At 45.4% G+C, this 20771-nt stretch overlaps 1 protein-coding gene across 2 annotated transcripts in view; it reads right to left on the bottom strand.

The window, feature by feature from the left end:
- DNAI1 (dynein axonemal intermediate chain 1) overlaps positions 1-20771 on the bottom strand; it is a 140859-nt gene that overhangs the window by 38661 nt on the left and 81427 nt on the right. For both annotated transcript variants that reach the window (XM_035310178.1, XM_035310179.1), the window contains exons 14-18: positions 17554-17643; positions 12998-13085; positions 10443-10522; positions 4069-4217; positions 3090-3189 (exon numbers count right to left, since the gene is read on the bottom strand). In XM_035310178.1, coding sequence (XP_035166069.1) covers positions 3090-3189; positions 4069-4217; positions 10443-10522; positions 12998-13085; positions 17554-17643 — 507 coding nt within the window. The remainder of the gene's footprint in view (positions 1-3089; positions 3190-4068; positions 4218-10442; positions 10523-12997; positions 13086-17553; positions 17644-20771) is intronic.

The following is a 20771-nucleotide window of genomic DNA, read 5'->3' as shown; positions in this document are numbered from 1 at the left end:
GAGCAGGACACTAAGGAAATTACCCAGAACATGATGAAGAGGAACAGGAGCATCTAATATCCACTGCATCGGCTGCAGAACGTGCACACTTGGGTTATTTATAAAGAGGTGGTGCTGTCTGAAAGAAATGCCCATCTGCCAGCTCACGGTTTCATGATAATGCTCCTGATACTTAGAGCTTTTCTTAAATCCCCCCCTCCTGGAGGCAGGAGGACTGTGAGATGCTTAGACTGATTTCCAAGTCAGTCTTATCAACTGGGGGGACAATACATACATAAATTTTGGACACATCAGCTTCGGTAAGAAAATGTGCTTTTCAAAATATTCCAGGTATCCCTTTAAGACCACAATAAGGGCCTGATTTTAAAACCACCTCCAGGCAACCTTCAGGTTTTGCAGGCATAATTATGTGTGGATGCAAAGCTCAAGGCTGTTTCTGAACAGGAGGTCTTTAATGTTTTATTTTCTGGCTGCATGTCCTGTAGTTTTCTGTATCCTGTTAGTGTAGATTTTTTTTTCCCAGCATTAATGGAGCCTGTCCTTTGCGAGGTGCTGACTTATTCCCAAGAAGTGAATTCTGCTACAAAGTGGTATACCTCCAGGAATGAAAAGGCTGTAAACACCTATTTATTCCACTTCCACTGCAAATCTAAAAGGTTCTGTTTAAAATAGAAACTAAACCATGTCTGAGTTACCCTGCTGCAATCAACATGCTGAGTGGCTAGTGCAGGGGACCAGGATTGCTACCAGCATCAGTCCTGGCCAGTGTACTGTAGTGGGAAGGCAGCTCTTGCCTCGACCTTTCCTGCTAGACAGCACAATGCTGGGCTGTTCCTGCCTGATGGTCACTCTTGAGAGTCTGGGATTACAGACAAAAAGCAGACTGAGATCCTCCTCAACGTGTGTATCCTGGGTGTGGTGCTGCCAAATGAGCTAGCCTTCTGTCTAGTCCATAGCCCCATAAGAACCCCAGGCCTCGGCTGATGTGAATGATGCAGCTGGTGTGACTCTGCAGCAACACAACTAGTCATGACAGCCGAGGCGAAGACGAGGGTTGGGATGGAAAGATCTCATTGCACAAATTCTTGTCAAGTCCATACGAGTTTTCCTATGACGGGTAAAGCTCTGACAAAGAACCCAGCCCAAGAGAGTAGCAAGAAGCCTCCCTGGAGATGAGCTATTGCGGCAGATACTTGAGCACATGAATAAGACATCCAGGTATGCCCCGTGTTAAACCTCCACCTGCTCGTGCTGGCCAGGATGTATCACTGCCTGCAGACATCTCTTCCTCGTCCCCACAGATAGATGCCAGGACACAAATGGACTACACACAGTTAACTCAGCACTCCAGCAGAGCTGTGAACTCCAGCCAGGTTTGGGGGCTCACACAACAGCTCGCATGGGGAACAAGTCAGAGCATGTGTCACAACAAACGCTCTAGGCCCTTCATTAGGTATATGGGAGAAGGGGGATGGACAGATTCATGAATAAAGGGCCCAATCTCAATCCTGCCTGCAGAGGGAAAAGCACCACCGTTGCTTTATTTAGGCTGCAGTATCTTTGAGTTCCCAGGGAGGCCAGATGCACCAGTAAAGATATTTCCATTGCATAGCTTGCAAGAGACAAATTCACAGCCTGAGCCACTGAATCCGCAAAACGAATTTTTTGCTACAACATAAAGGTTAAACTGCAATAAAGTTGCTAAGGCATCAATTCAGTGATACAGATATATAAAGGCCATCTTTTTGCTAGAGTAATTTGGCCAAACTGCACAGACTTTCCAATTTACACCAGCACAACATGTAGCCCATGGTGACAGAGCAATGTGGTCTTATAGTACAAAACCACTGTTGACAGATAGCTACGTGCCCTGGCTACTTGCCAGGCCCGAATTAACCATCTGAGCTACTAGGATGGATGGCTAGGGGCAAAAATATAACTGCCATCATCTCAACATTAGGATTGTTCTAAGTACTTCATTACCAAGTCATTACTCTTGGAGACAGCCTGATACAAAGGGAAAATGCTGATTTCATTTTATTTAATGGGAACAAAGTTATATTGGCTGACCCTGGGCATATTACTGTAATTGATTTTTTAGTATCAATATAAGAATATATTCACTTAATTCTATTGCTTCCCATTACCTTAGAGGTTTGGAACCAATGCCCAGGTGTCAACTCATGCTGGGAGTGCCCTCCTCTGGAGAATCATCTCTCCATCGCCAAGGATGCACTTGTTAATGAGCTGTTTTTACATAGAGGGAGTTAAGTGTTTTTCTCTTGGCACACACTGAGAGCTGCACACCTGCTTTGATGTGGTTGGCATGAGGAATTTGGGACTTGCATGTTTGCAACACTCACCTCAATGAGGGGGAGTAGTATCAAGAAAGCAATGCATACCCAGGGATACCCACACCAAGGCAGGAAAAAAAAGGAAAAAGCAGCCTGTTCCCTGCCCCCTGTCCTGTTTTCCTCTGTCCTCTAAGTACCTCCATCACTGGAGTATGAGGAGAAAACCAGGCCTGCAGAGAGGCTTGGCTAGCTAATGCCAGAGATTGTGTTTGGCCCCCAAGAAGGACCCAGACCTAGGTGAGGAGGCCCACATGCAGCTGCAAAGGGCTCATCCAGGCTGCTGTGAGATGCAGCTGACCCTTAGCATCTGCTAAAAGTTCACCAATTTGTGATTTAACATCAGCAATTTGCATGGCAGGGATGCCGTTGAGAGATTTCTGGCCTTGTTGCTTTTACAAGTGTGGCAGGCCTATGAGGAGGAGGAATAAGAGATACTGCTGCCCAAGTTTTCTCAACTCTGTTGGACTTCTGCATCCTCTGAAATCAGGTTGACCAAAAGAGGCATTGATAGTTTGGGGGCCTCAAGCTACTTATGTGACCCTGCCCTCCCAAGCAGCCCAGGCAAACCTCAGACAGGTCGGCCCCAGTCACTGGGCCGGATTTCAGCTGATGGCCGATCATCAGCTCCCTGATGTGCTTGCCCAGGATTGCGATAACCTGTCCCTGTGCTCAGCCCTGATCTCCCTTTACTTTCTCCCAGCTCAGATCAGATCAGTTTTGCTCCCAGCCTCTCACCTTGCCATCAGTGGTGACTGCAGCAAAGACTGTGGAGGAGTAAGGGGACCAGGCAACGTCCCCTACAGCAGAATGCAGGTCATAAATAAACATCGGAGTCCTGTAAAGAGAGACACGGGATCAGTTAAACAGATGCCACTCTGGAAGTGAAACACTGAGCTATAAACATGCTGCAGCCTATGTACAAGGCCAGCTGTAAAAGTGGGAGATGCGGTATTTCCCTATGCCAGATACCAGCCAGGGTCTGAGCCAAAGGCAAAGCAGAGCTGAACATCAACCTAAATGGGCCTGGATTGGTCCCACTGTGTTGAGAAGACAAGTAGGATGTTTCTTTCTTTCTGAAAGCATTTAGAAAGCTTCCATTGCCTACAGTGAGATGAAAGCTTCATTGCCTACAGTGAGATGTAGTCTCTCTGCTTAATAATCACGGAGGAAAAAGTGATTTTCCCTCTCTGGACTTCTGATAACACCAATGAATATTAGAGCAGTATTGGCAACAGGAAATATTTGACTCTGAGTGATGTACAACAAAATCAATTTATGATTGAAACCAAACATTCCTCAACCGCTAACCCTGAACTTCATTACGTATTTTTAAATGTTGCCATTTTCTGGGGCCTAGCTGGCTCTCAGGAGGCGTCTGGCCCCTCAGGCCATGTACCAGCCCCTACCATTTCTCTAGATCATTGCTCCAGAAAAATAACCCTGCCACAGCAGGTTGTCATCTGAAGACAAACAGGTCAGTCAGGCTCTTTGCTGGGCTGCGCTGCTTGGCAAATTTCTGGAGCAGCCAATGCTAAGCCTTATACCTTATACTTCAGGAGTACAATCTGATTCCTCAGCCACAGAGAACTGAGAGAAGAGAGCAGTATCAACACCTAAGAGGGAAACTGAGACTGAAGTATGAGCAGAACCAACATGTGCAGCTGGATTGTTAGGCTACACCTCACCAGCCATGCCAGGACCCAGCAGGACCTACTTGATGGTGTGATCCCAGATCTTGACTGTCCAGTCAGAGCTGCAGGAAATGAAGACTTTCGAGTGGTAGGGATTCCAGCTGACTGAATCCACGGCCATGTGATGGGCTTCAAACACATCCAGAAACTGGCTCGAATAGCATTTTGAACACTGCAATGGAAAGAACTAGTCAGTTAACACAGCTAGACTTTCTTACAGGGCTTGTATTCCTGGAGAAGGATGTGTGCAAATACTTGTATGGCCTCCTAGTCTCTTCTGGGCTGGCTGGGAAGAGGCAGCTGGTACCCAGAGGTGCTATAGACACTAAATCATTTAGCACATGCTGTTTCACCCACTTGCAGGCAATATTGAGCTCCTCTCTGCCAGACACAGAGATGAAAATTGGATGGATTTACAGCTGGAGCCAGGCTACAGAGCCCACTCTCCACTGGAGGAGCTCCATCGCCTCTTGCCAGCCCAGGCTCCTGCTGTGCCTCTGTAACAGGCTCTCAGAAAGGCAGGGGAAAACAGCTCTCCTGTTGCAGAGAGCACACGGCACAGCACATTTGGTCTGTTGCAACTGTGATTCAAATCTTTAATAATAATGCTCTCAGCACAAGAATGACCTACCAGACCAGGCTCCAGAGGGGATTTTGGGAACATGCCTAAATTCCCTTCCCTGCCATCACCCCGTGACAGCCTGTGCTAGCAGCCTGCATCACACACCTCTGCCCCGGGGCTCTTGTGCCACTCCTCACTTCCCAGAGGGGTGTGAGAACCGCGGGAGGGTGGCCAGCACCAAGCCATGTCCCCAGTGGGCAGGTGGCCACCCCATACCCCAGATGGTGTGTGAGCTCAGGAAAGGGAGAAATTGCGATCTGCTCATCTGCAGGATACAGGGCTCAACCCAGATCCTGTCAGTTCTGCATTCACATAAAAATTAGGTTATACTCCCCAGCCTTCCTCCCACAGAAGAAACTGGAGGCTTCCTTCATTAGCCACAAGGATCCCCAGCTCATGAATGAAGTCCTCTTGGTTGTTTTCTCGCATGCAGGCTGTACCTACACAGCAAGTTTAGGGTGGTTTCAGGATTTTCCGTCAGTCTGCCTTGGTACCGTCACTACAAAGACTTTTCAGCACCTTTCCCTGCTCCCTCGTGAATGCAGCAAAACATCATCTGCCCATGCAGCAGGATTGCTGGAGTGTTACATGACTTCAATTCTTGCCAATTAAAGCTCTAACTAATCAGGAGGCTTAACTACTTATTACACATGACATTCACTGTCTGGGAACTCTGACCCGTTTTGCTTCCAATGTCCTTGTGTGCTAGGACAGGTACTGGATTAAGGGTGCTGAACTCTTCACACTGCAGCAGCTCTAGTACCGCCGGAGGGTGACTGTGGTAGGAAACAGAACCAAGAATGTGTCTCATGGTCCCACTGAGGTTTACTGACAGTGTCTGTAGCTTGCTAATAGTTTGCTGCATACTCTATCTCTGAGCCACTGTGCCTGCGTGTAATTACGGTACTGAAATCTCCTTTAATGGCATGTTCCATAACTTTACTTCATAATTCTTAATGTTCAGCCACCAGGAAAATTGGTACTTGGCTTGTTTTGAAAGTCACTTTGCGGGAAACAGACAGAATGGGTCACGAGTAATTCATCACAAGAGAGAGGCTGCTTTATTCGGCTGTCTTTCCAAGTAGGTGGATTGAAGGTCCCTAATACCTGATGACTTTGATCAGTAAGATCTTAACGAGATCTGTCTACAGCCAACAGATCTGTAATGCTCAGAGGTCTGCTTTTAGAGCCCTGTTGGGGCTGAGCCTGTGGTAAGGGCAGCTCTCTGGGCACCAGCAGAGGAGGCCTGTGACACTCTGGGGTGTGTTGACCCACTTTGCAGTCTGCAAGTCTGGCTCAGAGCTGAGGTCCAAGCCTTGGCAGGAAAGGGACCTGCAGTTTTCCCATGAAATCAGCAATAAAAGGGGTCCTGTAGGGCCTGGCTGATGTCCCCTGTGAGAAACAGACCCTGTGTGCCTGCCTGCCAGTCCCACGCCACATTCATCCCATCCTTCAGTATTGTCCCTGCTGTGTGAGACTGGGTCGTGGTCTTCCCAAGATGCGTTTTGAAGGAAAATCATGCACTTGAGAAAAAGTTCAGAAAGAACTACAACTTTAACAAATAAAAGAGTTTCTGAGCTACCTAGAACTTCTGGCAAAGTCCTCCGCTACTATGCTTTAAAAGCATACATTTATTAGACACATGTCAGGATGAAAAAAAAAAAAAAACACTGGAAAATCTGATGCCTAACTTCTGACAAGACAGCTTTGAAGAGCATGAGTAGATTCAAGGAGCAGGTATTTGTGCAGCCTGTCTGATCTTCTGCAGCACTGCTCAAATTTGCTGAAAGTGTTTTTCTCCTATTTAAATGGTGGTAGGTGTGTGTGAATAGTAAACAGTGTTTTTAGGACGGAACAGGAAAGCAAGAATGTGTCTGGCAATACATGAAACCAGTAACGAGATGACTGGTGACAGGGTTACAAAACAAATGGGAGGAATATTGGGAGGAAAGGACAACTCCAAGGACACACAACTTATTCATAATATTCTTCATTAGAACTTCAATTTATCCTAAATGTTAGTCTAACATAAGACTCCTCCGCAACTATGGTGAACAGATGGTTATTAGTGCCCTTATACCGTAGAGGGTTTCTTTAGTTCCCTATCAGAAATACTGAGACTCAGGGTAATACGCAGATCAGAAAAAAAATAATCTCTTTCAGAGGAATTTTGTGCCTGGCAGCAGAAAGAGTACTGCCCAACACCAGCACTGCCAGGCAGACCAGCACACCCAGCTGTTCTTCAGAAACTGCCAACACAAACGTGTCCCACGGTGTCGTGGGCTGCTGTTACAGCAACATCTGAAGCTGCTGGACTTTCACTCAGTGTCCTCTTGTAGAGATTTGTAAGAGAAGTGCTAAGATTTGTGGAAAGGCTTCCAAGTGGGAACGGGTGAATGTGAATGCACTGGGAGAAATGGCAGGAGAGGGTAAAAGAAAGAACCTATGTTAACTGATGGCAAATGCAGCCAGTCAAATGACAAGATAGCTAGACAGAACAAACGGAAGCCACAAAGACAGAGTGGCAAGAAGATGAGGAACAGAACTCAAGCCTTAAAATATCCAGACAAGGAAAACAACTTTGCCTAAGATGAGGCAAGACAAGATACTGAGGAAAAAGCTCTCTCCATTCCTGAAGGGTAACTGGAAGTTGGAGCATTTCCAGAAACCAGTTTGTCATCATCAATTAAGGAAAACCCAAGAGACGTGCTAACAACTCAGCACCCAGTGTCCTTTGTCCTCTGCATAGCTGCAAGAAATCCTGGCCTGACCACACAGGTACAAATGTCCTGGTGCTTGGTATGAGAGAATAGGTTAGAGTGAAATCAGTTTTGTTGAAAATAAGAATAATCTTTTCCTTCTATATAGTCTTGCACTAAATTTTATAATATTCATTTGTTACATTCTCAGGCAAACTGCCTAAGACGGAAGAAACCCTCTCTCACATGAATATGCACAAATCTTATCACATTTTTTCTGTTGTGAAACTCTGCTGACTAAGAAGTAGTTCTGACCAAAGACCTGAAGTCGCAATAAAGTTTTACTGTGAATCTCAGAGGCCATCCTTTTTTGTACCAAAGCTGAACAATTCCTAAACAGCAAATAAGATATGCAAAGAGGCAGTTTTGCATTATAGAACCACATTAATGCAGAAACAGTTTGTTCTCTATGTAAAAGGGCAATAGATAGGTCCGTGTATAATTAAAATAATGATTTCTTGGCTTCAGAAATGCTATTAACTAAGGCATTTTACAAAATTCACTGCAATCGTTCTGCAGCTAAAGAATTATCATATTATAATGCTATTTGTGGGCATGCCCAATCTTTGAAAAAATGCCTCTCTGAAATTCATTTTTCCATTTATTTAATAAATAATCTAAGATTCAGCCCGTGTGGAGAACAGTCCATGTGTGATCCCTGACTCATGCAGCACGTAAGAAGTCTGTCCTTCTCACTCAACATGCAGCGACATGGGAGTGCAGCACTGACACCCTGGCATCTCACTCCCACTCAGTGCAGCCAACAGACCCAAAAGGTGCCCGAATGGCTGCGGGACTGTCAGTGCCCTCAGCATCCAAGTGGGACAAGGCTCTAATCCACAGTTAGTTCCAGTAATGGATTCAAATGTGAGGTTTTCAATAAAAGTTGTGATGAAGGTGTGTGGCAGTCCTTAAGAAACATCTGTAGCAGCAGCAACTTGATCCCAAAGCTTCTGAAACTGCTATTAGTAAACTCCTGGGGGACACTGAAGGTCCAAGCATTTTTGCCCCATTTTTTGTGGGTACCGTGGAGGCCTTTTTGTCTAGACACTGAAGATTTCTCATCCCTGTTACTCCATACAGTCTGATGGATGATTGCCTCCACATTCCTGTGGAACACCTGAATTTGATAGGGCTGTGTTGCACAATGCAAGAGTGGTCCACGTTTCTCTAAAGTCCAGCAATGCCACAAGAATGCTTTGCTGCTATCAGTAACCCTGAAATTGGCCTTCACACCAATAAAAGAAACAATCCTGTACAACAGTCTCACTCTGCATTAGTTCACCAAAGAAGAGGTTAAAATGCCTGTGGGGCTTCATGCTGGGATCACTCTTTGTGTTAAAACCCATCCTAGCACCACTTTCACTAAAGGTCACTCACAGCTACAGTTCATTCAATGCAAACACTCCCAAACTCTGTTGCTATTCATTCCTCCTTCAGGAAGGATTTGCTTCGCTGTGTAAATCAGGCAGGACTCCAGCCTGAACACTTCTCCTGAAAGGTAACTGACAGTCCCACCAAGCACTGACATCCACTGTTGTACTCACTGACATCCATCGCTCCCCTAAGCACTGAGGAAGTTAAATCGTGGTTCAAACATGTGGTTTCTTACCGCATTTTGATCAGGACTAGACACAGCAGTACTCAAACAACCTAGAGTACAATACCCAAGGTACCAACTACTGTAGTTGATCAGACAAGTGAGAACATCTGCCCATAACTGAACAGATGCTTTCTGTCCTGAGAGCACAAACAAAAAGCCATTGCACTTACTCCTCTGTCCATCAGCCCAGCACCCCCCATTTCTCCCACTTTCTTTCTGCTCCTGTCTTGTCAAATGCAAGTGAGCACTACTCAGAAATCCCCCCCTAGATACTGCCTGGCAGAGGGACAAATTTCAGTCAGCCTAATGATTGATACTGGTTTCAGAATACAGTTCTCTTTGGGTTCTTTTTCTGTTTTGTTTCCACTTTGCAGCAGGACATGGGAAGGAACTTACTGCATCTTCTAGGGATGCCTGGATGACTCTGCTCTGCAGGTCAGCCTCCTGCTGATGGTCCAAACCTAACGCTGAAGGGCTGTGGCTATGATGTTAACAAAGCTGAAAAGGCAGCTCAGAGGAGTGTTGGGCAAACAAAGTTATGTCAGTATCATAAGCAGTTAAAAGCTTTATATTCAGGGTTAGATACAACAGAGCTCAAAACTTACTATTTTTAGCTTGTTTTCTTAAGAAAAAACAATGTCTGTTTCCTGCTGTCTTCTTGTCTGTCCTCTCAAACAACGTTTGACCTCGCTTGCCATTTCAGCCAAAGTTGGCTGCAGCAGGGACTTGGCAATGTTAAGGTCTTACACATTTCATAAAAAAGGACAGCTGCAGAGTGCAAACATTTGGGCAACGCCCCCATGGAAAGGCAATCAAAACTCAGCCCCTGTCCTCACCATGTGGCTAGAGCTGGCCAGCTGACAAATGCCAGCAGGAGCTGAGCACCATTAGAGGAGACAGTGAGAAACTGGGGATAGGACGGTGATGAGAAAGTGGGGCTGGAGGAAGGAGCTGGGATGTAATTGTGGAAGGGAAGGGCTGCAGGACACCAATCCATAGGAAATAAGGTTTCATTAGCCCCACTGCTCGCAGGATAACAGCTCTAAAAAGGAAAAGAGATTTTTCCTGCCATTTCCCTGTAGCCATAAGGACAGAGGATTGATGCCTTTTAACTTCTGCTCTGATCATAGTTAGCGCCTCACTTGCACAGCTGCAATCTGCAAAGCATTCTGGGATGCAGTTTGCATGAAAAACGTTTCTGCAAAATAATGCCTTAATTGGGTCTGCACAGAGAGCTCCCCGTGACCCTCTGGGGCTCTGTGCTGGTCTTTGGCTCACCACAGGGATCTGAGGGCAGGACCAGGCTCTGAAGTTGTACTTTGTTGCTGTCTGAGCAAACAGTTAAGATGATGAACCTGAAAGACAAGCACGGGTCAGGGGATGTAAAACAAGGGACAAAGAAGCCATTCTTACCTTATAGATCTTTCCCTCTTCAGTACCAACGAGAAACAAATAGTCTATCTTTTTGTGAAAATCAAACGATGTCCCGCAGCCTGCTAACAGAAGAAAGGAGTCAGACAGAGAATTGGTTCATCTGCCCAGCACACGCTCCCTGCCCATACTACATGCACGTTGTCAATGTTTCCAGAAGTGATTTATTAGTGAAAAGCTCCCCAAAGAAATTAGAGCCACCCCTTCCAAAAACCCTTCCCAAGTTGTGCCTTTCTCTAGCACCCACGATTTGAAGAGACAACACAGACAAAGGGGAAAGGGAACTGGAAGAAGGGTGAACTGACTTGGAGGAAGCCTCATGGCAGGTCAGTAGCTGAATTCAGCTCTCCCAGACATTGTCCTTACCCTACCCACTGGGCTGGGCTGCCTCTCAGCTGGCCCTAGACATCACTTGGTGTTGAGATTTGATGCCTGCATAACAACAGCCACAGTATGTAATTTGCTTTCTAAAGCAACAAGCCCTCTGAGACTGCCACCGAGATCTCCGGCTATACAAAACGCAACCGCTCCAGGAAGAACTGACACAGACCTATAATCAGCAGCACCTGCCAGATGGCCTCTAAAGGCAATGGCACCCAAGGGAGCCTCCATCATTCTCTTTGGGGTCAGCCTCGCCCCCCACACAAATAAGAGAGCTGTTTAGAAACACAAGACTCCTTTTTGAAAACAGTTCCCAGAAACTCCAGCTTCTGGTTCAAACAGTCTTCTCTCATATATGGCTTCAAGGATGCTGCTAGGTGCAGAAAGCACGTCAGTGTTGCACTCTGCGCTCAGTCACTGCTATTATTCCCATTCTCAACCACGGTCCTACCAAGCTTATTATGAAGTTTATCATCTGTCTTTGATTCCAAAAGTTTCTAAGGTTTCCAAGACTCCAGCTGCCCCGGACACAGCAGCATCCTCCAGTAAACAGTGGGAGCAGTGAATGTCAGTTAATAGTTTTATGGCAGATTGGCTGAAAAACATGATTCACTCTGGTAAGAATTTAAAATGCCTGGTGAAAATGTAAGAGTCATGAAGACCCAGCCTGCCTCCTATTATTTTCTGTTGGTTGGTTTTCACAAAAATGTAAATTTTTGGACCCATGCATTAAAGGGTCCAGAGAAGAAACACCACATGATAAATCCTTCACCCTCTTCATCCTTGGCTCAGAAGCCATTTAGCAGGCTCACTTCAGTAAAGGTAATAGCAAAGGATATGATTTGGGAACAAATCTTCTGTCAGGCACAGAAGGACTTCAAAAGCCTCAAATCAAGCAACATTGTGACCTGTATTTAAAACAGGCATCAGTCACAACAGGATGCGATTTCTTGAGGTCTTCTGGCTTCTGCTCCCATGACAGATGCAACATCATCCAAGAAAGTAAACTTGAATGGTGGTGAAAGAAAATTTCAGAAGGGTCCTTAAGCAGAAGATGGGATGTCCTCTGACTGCCAGAGCAATTTGAGTCTCCTGACCAGCAGGGACAACCACAGCAATCATCAGAGGAGAAATCAGAACAAGCAGACAAGGCTCAGAAGCACATAGTTACAGATAACTTTTTGCAAAGGCAGCTGAAAACAGCATTATGTCTTAAATGATAACAAAATGTAGATCTCAAGGGAATTGTTCAGGTCATTTCAACCCTGTAATACTGTCTGCATTTTTTTACATTTAAATAGATTGTTAAATATTCAAGGCAAGTCTCTGAAAAATCCATTTCCCAGTAATGTTAACAAATAATCCTGAAGCCTCTGGGAGTTCTGCAGTGTACTGCTTTAGCTAGTCTCTTGGAACCTGTGTGGCAACGCAAACACAAATTGTTCGGCAATTACTAGCCTAGAAACACCCTTAAATGCGGAGCAAGTGCCTTCTCCAAACCTAGACCATAACTTCACAGGGAAAAGCAGAGTGATGAGGGGATTCCTCAAGGCTCCCCGTGTAGTCTGGGACTTCCAGAGCTGACTCATCCAATCCTGTCTCAAACACGGGATTAATAGGATGAGGGAATTCAGTCTGGAAAGACTGCACGGTTCCCACTTTGTATGGAGGGAGCCTAACATACAAATAGGGAGCTCAGAATGGATGTTGTGCTTTTAGAGAGCCAAAGCCAAAGGAGGCACATCCCGCTGTAGGCTGGGTGAGCTATGCACCCAGAAGAGGGCAAAGGTTGCTTTTAATTTTGATTTAGCCAACTCAGATCAATGTCTGGTAGGAAGAACAAAACTGACTTAGTTTTGACAAATACAGGTAATGCCCATGTCTTGTTTGTACTGGGATGTCATGGTAAAGTGGACATTTTTGGAATTAATGCTCATCTTTTTCTGCAAGCAAAGTCAAGCAGCAAACCTTGACTCAATTAGTGGCCATTGCTTCCAGACAGACTTTGCCCTACCACACGTTCAAAGCTAGGAGGAGTAACCCTTCTTCGGTCCTTTTCCATCTCAACATCCCACTCCCAATTTAATTCCTCTGAATGACTGATTAGAGGCTTTGTGTCAGTAATTAATCAGCATGGCAAGGACTTGGGCTCCTACCAAGCGTTTGCAGCTGCAGCCCCTCTGCCCCCTGCATCGTTGTTCCCTCTGCTGACAGCTTGATGACATCTGTATGAACCAGCTCATTCTGCAAGCAGAGGAGATTCCACATGAATAACAGGCTTTACAGCAACAATACAGAGACATTCAGTACTTTCAAATGGCAAATTTTATGGAGGAATTTTGAAAAGCTTTCCAAAAGTTGTTTAATGTTTCATGCCCGCAGTTGGCAACTTGCTAACATGCTGTTTTACATAAGACCTCCAGAAAACTGGTATTTTGAAGCACTGGTACTGAGAGCCACTTGTACATCACCCAGGCGCATGCAACTGACCTGGACAGCTTCAGGTTTTGAGGTCAGTGTTTTGAAGTGTGGGTTGACACTGTCAGCTTAAATCATTGTGTTAAGTGAAATCACCCTGCATGGTTGAAGATGGGTATTGTGTCTTATCGTGGAGTTAACTAAACCCACATTAATGGATAGTAACTTACCACCTTACCAGTCCCCTCTTCTTACCATCCCCCTGTTGCCCCCAGAGCAGCCTCACTTCCCAGTACTCACAGCCTCCTGGGCTCTGAGATGCAACTAACAAGAACAACTAGCAAGCAGCTACCCAAGGGAAAAGTGCCCCATGTAGTCATTATCCCCAGAGCTCTAAAGAGCTCTTATCGCAGGCCATGACGCTGCTTTGCTAGGTGCTGCATGAACACAGGGCAAAAAGGCTGTGTCCCAGAGTTTACAACTTAGGCAGGAGACAAAAGCCTGATGAACATAGACACCATGTGGGTGAGTATGAGGAAACAAAGAGAGGGCAAAGATCCATTCTTAGACTAGCTTTGGGAATTAAAATACCTCTGCAGACCGGAGTTGGTTGTGAATATAAGAATACCCCAGGGCTGATAAAAAGAACAAAGAACTAAAGATTAAATTAGTGAGAAGTGTGGGCTGAGGACTGGATGTTTTCACAAATCTGCAGATTTCCCACTGGAGCACTGTGAGAACAAAACGTAACTTCTTAGCTCAGTGAATCAAGCTTTAGTTGGAGCTTCTCTAAACCCAGAGCAGGACTCAGGTGGAAAAGAGATTCTGCCAGGAAAAGTCAGTCCCAGAGAACTGTGCATTAGGGGAGGAGGGAGAAGACCTTGCTAGCATCTGTTCAGTACTGCAATTCAGAGGCGACTGTGTTTTGTAAGACATTTGTACTGTATTTTGGGGGAACACACTTATGGAAGGCTCAAGAAAGGACAAAACCCATAAAATATTTTATTTCCTTCTCATTAATTTGCACTGCTGCCTAGCCACATGCTCTTGCCTATTGATGGGAGTAACTTTTCTCTGAGATAGCAGCAAGAAGCAAGACAGCCTTCTGCAGCCTGTGGACTCCTACTTTCTGTTAGTGATTCTTTCTACAGCACGTGGGTTAGAACAAGCCAGGGTCAGTGAGTACAGGCAGAAGTGATGTTAAGAAAGAGGTCATGTACTTCGGGGTGTGTGTACAAGAACTGGAAGGAGCAGTGCCCTGAGCATCACGGGGAAGAGAATACTCCACACTGCCCACTCCAGGAGGAGTGCTGGTGGGCAGCTGAGAGCACGGACAGGACACGCTGAGCAGACACTCACCTCTGATCAGGCTTCCAGGTCTCTCTGTTCTCCAGAGAGCATCTGCCGTGCCCAGGCCATGCCTGGTGGCCACATGACTCTGGTCTGAAGGGCAGCTTTGGAGCTGCCCATAGCTGATCACACTGATAAACCCAGTGTGTCTAACAGAGCCTAACTCGGCAGGCACATGCTGAGGGCAGGCACACGGGTGTGTTCAAGCAAAAAGGCAAACCACATGAGGCTCTCTCTCTAAGCTCATGCATTTCTGCAGCCTTTCTTTGAAGATGCCTCCTAGCATATCCACCTGGCTGAGGTCTCCTCCATGGACTGCTCCTGTAGCCTCTTGCCTTCATACAGGATCTTACTTGTGCAGAGTTCCCTGTTGTGCTGCTTTTATTTTGTACCCAGCTTCGCAGTCTGGAAAACGCATCTGTTCCTGGGGCTGTTTATTGCCAGAGCCATTCACATATTCCTCTGGGTAAACAGACTGTTGACAGCCTGGCCTTCCAGGAATACTGAACAATAATATGTTGCTTCTGACAAACAACTGTAAAGCACTTTGAAAGCGTTAGTGAATTAGGCCTCGCAGCTGCCTACTTCCTTTTAGTTGTCATTATTAACCTCAAGTGACAAAGGAGGCCCAGAGCTGTTAGGTAATTTAGCTCTAGGTCACATAGGAAGGGTGAGCTATGGCTACAAACCTGGGAGCGCTGAGGATCAGGCCGAGGGGCCGTGCCAGGCTGCATCCCAACCAGCTGATTCCTGACATTGCACTGACAGCTCTCCTCGACAGGCAGCGCATGAATCCGAAGTGGGAGAGCAGAGCCACCCAGCTGCCAAATTCCCACAACCTTCCTCAGTTTTACACCTTCATGATGACCCAAAACCAAGCCAAGATGACAGCCTGAGCACACATTAATGTTTCATGAAGCTTGTCCAAAGTGATGGTGCCTGTTTCTAACAGAGACAACCACCACAGTCAAGGCAGATCATCCATCCCTAGCTAAAATTTGACAAGTCTTCTATCCAGCTTTTGAGTGGTGCTTACCAGATGTCCAGCTACAAGTAAGAATTAATTTATTCACTTTGTGCTCCCAGCTTTGGAGGTGTCAACGAGTTATCAGTTTTTAAAGCAGCTTTACTTCTGGGTAGTCCTGCCAAAATGATTAATGAAGCTCTCTTTAATTTATTTCATATTTGCACTATGGACTTGCAAAATATAAGTTCTCTGGAGTCTCTTTAATTTTATTCTAAATAAAACTCAGAGCTCACTCTCTTGCAAAGCTGCAATTCAAACAGGTTGTCCATTGCTCCTTGCTGTGTATAAAACCACAGACTAAAGGGACATGTTGAAGGGACAAGAAAAAGAAGCACCTTACAGTGTGGGAACACAATTAAGCAGAGATGAGTAACAAAAATGTCTCCAAAAGCCCTCCCCCAGGTGAGTTGCTATCAGAGCCTATCTGCAGACTCCTAGGTTGTCCCAGCTGGGGTATTTCTCTGAAGTTTAAAATACAAGAGGCTTAATCCAGTGAGTGTCACCTCCTGAGTGAAGCAAGCTGAGCACACTCAGTTACCAGGGCCCAGGTGATATGTGTAACTTGCCAAGCCACCTTAACTGGATGTGTTTAGCTGTAAGTGTGTACCACCCACTTCAGCATAAATCTTTTGGGCTCTTCTATGCAGGAGATAAAGCAGGAGCTGAGTGCTGCTGTCCCTGTTCAGGGAGCTCTGAGCACTTTTGCAAGAAGGACTCGGGATGCACTCACTGGAGTTTATGAAAGAACCTGATAATCAATGCCCACTGCAAGCTCTGTCTGTGCTCCTTAGAAGTGGTTCCCACTCCTGAAGTGAATATGAGACTTAAATGTACGTATAATGTTAGACATGAAACCCTGACCATGGTGGCAAGGCCTAAAATTTTCAGAACCAACATGTTTTGAATGGCTTGGTATAAAAGGTTAAAAAAAAAAAAAAAAAAGGCATCCAAGGATGTAAAGAAATTTATTTGCTTGCTGGGAAATAATGGGACAGCTGCTTCAAACTCCCATTTAGGGTAATTCAATTATTTCAGAAGTAAAAAAAAAAAAAAAGAAATCTTCAAAATGTAAAATCAAATACCCAACAGAAAAAGCACACATTGAGATTCAGAGACATAAATCTAAGGGTCATTTAGGGACATTTCTATCAATGTATGTACTCCAAAAGGAAAAGAGATGAAAGGCAGAGAATGCCAATGAGTTTATGGAAATTGTCTTTGGTGTGAGCAGTCAATGTCTTGGCTGGGGGGAACCCTCTGCCTGTCCAATTGCTTGTTGCCATCCATCCCATTGTAAATGCAAGCTTCCTCCCTGCTCTATGGCTGTAGTATTTCAACTTGCTCTTCCTTGCACCAGCAGCTCTGGGGGACAGGGCAGCAGCTGCCAGACTCCTAGTTAACATCCTGAAGTACTCTTTGCAACTTTGGCCACACACTGTACCAGAGCAGGGGAGAAATTTGCACCTTCCCTCTCATTCTGAATTGCTACCTGAAGGGGAGCATTTTGGGGGTGGGAGTCTTGAAGCTGGGGAAGAAAGCAGATCATTCTGCCTTGTCTCTGGGTGACGCTCCCAGGACAACGAAGGCTTCAGAGCAAGGACCAGTCTTGAATTCCAGCAGTTGCAAGGCAGAAAAATGATCTCAGTTACTCAGGCCCGTGGGGTGCTGTAGGTGCAGATGGTGAAGGTTGGGTCCTGAGCAAGGAGTTAGGCAGGTTCTGCTTAGAGTTTAATATGGAGCCCCTCAACCTGGCTGGAGGCTGGCAGCAGCAAGCTGTGACTGCACCTACAATCTTTTGCTGCCACTTCTTTTCAAACCTTGCTCATTATAGATAATAATAAAACTAGTGCATGATTGAACTTTGGAGACAATTGGTTATAGTTTGGCCAGGAAAGGAAATTGCCACCTACTGTTTACCTTAACTAAAGTCCATGACACAATCCGTCCATCCGAGGAGACAGAGAAGAAATTCAGATTGTTGTCCATGTCATCCTTCTGCCACTTGACCTTGAAACGAGCAGACAGTCCCAGTTAGCACAGAGCACACAGCATTAGCACGGCAGAGCCCCAGGCCCTCAGCAGGGTCCTCTCACATCCTTCCTAAAAAGCAGCTGGCTCCCACCCCAGAGGCCTGATGCTGGCTCATAGCATGCAAGAGCACACTCTCATCACCACAGGCAGCTTCATGAGTGCCCCCAGCACTCCCGTCACTCACTTTCCTGCAGGGATGTCTCAGAAGGGTCTCCAAGACACCTGAGTACATCTCTGCCCCTGTGCAAACATCTTCCCATGTGGCTTACTCCTCCAAGTGCAGTATCATAGGGCTACCCTTCAGCCAGCCCAGCTTAAATTAGCTTTCTGTCCCTATGTGTGGTGCAGATGAGCCCTTGCAGGCAATGTGTGACATGGGTCCTTGGGGGACTTCTGTTTCAGGGGGATCAAAACATCTTCATTAAAACTGAAATTCTCCCTACATCTTCAGAGCATCTGCCTGCCTGGTAAGGAGATTTGCATTTTGACTGTGACAGCTCAGCAGGAGAGATTAGAACTCAGATAAATGGCTTACAGTTTAGAAGAGACATTTCAGTTAGACCAAAAGCATTAAGAACGCTCAATTTTCAGATCTGGGAATTCAATCAGACTGAAGAGAAAAGGATGACTTGTCACTTGGCCTGTCAGCATACACTCCTGTGGGCATCTGTCAGCTCAGGATGGGGACAAGCACTTTGGCAGGTTCTGCTGAGGTTTTCAAAGGTGTATTTGTTCCTGTCCAGCCAGTGTAGCAGATACATTTCCCTAAATATCACCCATGATAAATGGGCATGATTATCCTAGAGCTTACCAAATACTCTGTCTATGACCAGCTATTTATCTGGTACCTAGAACTGAAAACAAGCAGCATTCTGAATACTTCAGTTACACAGATTGGGTATCCTGATGTTACTCTTTGGGAAAAAGTGTTAATTCTGTTTTATAAAATTGTTTATACTGTGAAGCTCTGTGGAGCATGAAAACTCAGCAAGAGACTCACCAAAGAGTAATTAATTCTCTAGGTTCCCTATCTAGAACACAATTTTCTGAGGAAGGAAAAATAAAACAAAAGGGAATCTATCTGAGAATACATCAAAATGACAGTTACATGGCCGTAAGATGTGACTGAAGAGTCTTGTGTAGCATACACCTTTGAACATCCTCACAGAGGAGAAATCATAAGTCTCCAAGTGGAACCACTTCTGCCAGCTTGCATTAAGGAGTGGCATAATTCAATGTGGCCCAGAATAAATGGCTAGTGATCAAAGGACAGGTCCAATGGCACATATGGAGAAGAGTGATTTCCATGGCTGGCCATCACGCACAAATGTATATCTGTTCCAGGAACATCTCCCTGGGATCATGAGCCAACTGCTGACCATGGTGGTCACCAGCAGCTGCTTCAGATGAAGGGGTTGGTGTAGGGAGGAATTCTAATTGAGTGTGAGAAATATAGAGTTCAAGGGAACCGGTTAAAAACACATGCTCTACATGTCTCATCCTGAGCAGAGAAAAAGGGATGTGCTTCAGATGTGAGCTTTTTAAAATGCCACTCTGAACTAGTCTGACAATAAGATGGTTTTATTTGTATGTCCAACATAACTTCACTCCAACTCATGTTCTGCCTCTTCCATATACTTGCCCAAATATTTGGGAGAAACAATCTCACTTCCCAACAATGCACATGCTGGTCCAGGCCCTCTTTGCAAGCAGAGTCCCTGCTTGCCCACTGTCAGAGTACGTGTTCAGGCGCTCCTTAGTGAGCTCTCCTTGAGCTCTGCAGGGACCGCAGCAGCTGACTTCCCAGCTCTGCTCTGGCTAAGCACAGTGAAGACGTTTTGTACCTGAGCTGGAGCCAAGCAACAGCCCGTCACATCAATGGAAAACACGTGGATGAAGGCTCAGCAGCTGGAGTCCTTCCCTGATCGCACTGTGCAGGCACAGCTCCAGAGTCCTCACATCTACACTTAAACAGAGTGCTGCAGGAACCTCATCTGGAGGCGTCCAACAACACAAGCACTCACACAACCTTATGGTTTGTTTGCCTTTTTTTTTTTTTTTTTTTTTTTTTTGCACAAGACAATTGCTTTCAGTATTCCCCAGATGGAGAGCTTTTCCCCACAGCTATTCAAGTTTTCTATTATCTGTTAGGTATCACTACTACTTCTCACCTGTTATATAAACAGGTGTAGTTGGCAGCCCACAAAAGCAAGAAGGCTGATTTGCTTGGGGTACTTTTGCTTCCACATTCAAAGAATTCAATAGCACCTGAGTTAGGTACACAATGTAGGCAGCTTGAATACCGTTCCTCAAGGGCATCAGGATCTGCCCTCAGATGATTGTCAGCAGCTCTCAGTGACATTAGCCTGAATTCCAGAAAACAGAAATTGGCACTTAATACTTTCAATTTGCTGTCAACACCTCTGACACCTTAATAGTGTTTGTGATCTTTTTTCTCCTGATCTCTGAATCCCATGAACGCTTATTAGAGTAATTAGCCTTCATGATACTGCAATCAAATCGGGCATCTGCTCAGAACTGGCCTTTTCTCTGCTCCCAGAGGCCCACAAACGTGGCATAACCTCCTGTCATTAGCAGTATCCGTGCTGTGCAGGGTGGGACATTTGATGTGGGAAGTAGGCCACTGTGTGTGTAGTGGGAAGAAGTTAATTTTTCTCTGAAGCACGTAATAATGATGCCAGGATTGTAGCTGCACGAGACAATTTACAGCAAAAGTTCAATTATGATAGAGTAAAAGCAAAGAACCACATGACAAAGAAAAGCATCTGTAAACAGTGGAGAGGAGACAAGTAAACAGAGTACTTTGAGTGAGTGATCTTGATGGGACCTATAATAAAATCAAGGGTACACAGACTTTTTTCAGTGTGATCTTTAACCCAACTATACTTGCAGTACAAAATCAGTTTGTGAGACTCATTGCTATGTGGTACCTCTGAGAAGAGCCTAATACTTCTTAATTTTTACTTCTCAAAGCCTGGTTATTTATAAAGCAAATGAGACGATTTAAAATTATTACTTGTTTCTAGAAAAATAAAAGTAAAACCTTGCATGTCCACTGCTATGTAGAGCATATTAGCAGGGCA

This window comes from Oxyura jamaicensis, chromosome Z (assembly GCF_011077185.1).
Source record: "Oxyura jamaicensis isolate SHBP4307 breed ruddy duck chromosome Z, BPBGC_Ojam_1.0, whole genome shotgun sequence".
Classification (NCBI taxonomy): Eukaryota; Metazoa; Chordata; class Aves; order Anseriformes; family Anatidae; genus Oxyura; species Oxyura jamaicensis.
This window is presented reverse-complemented; position numbering and strand designations above follow the sequence as displayed.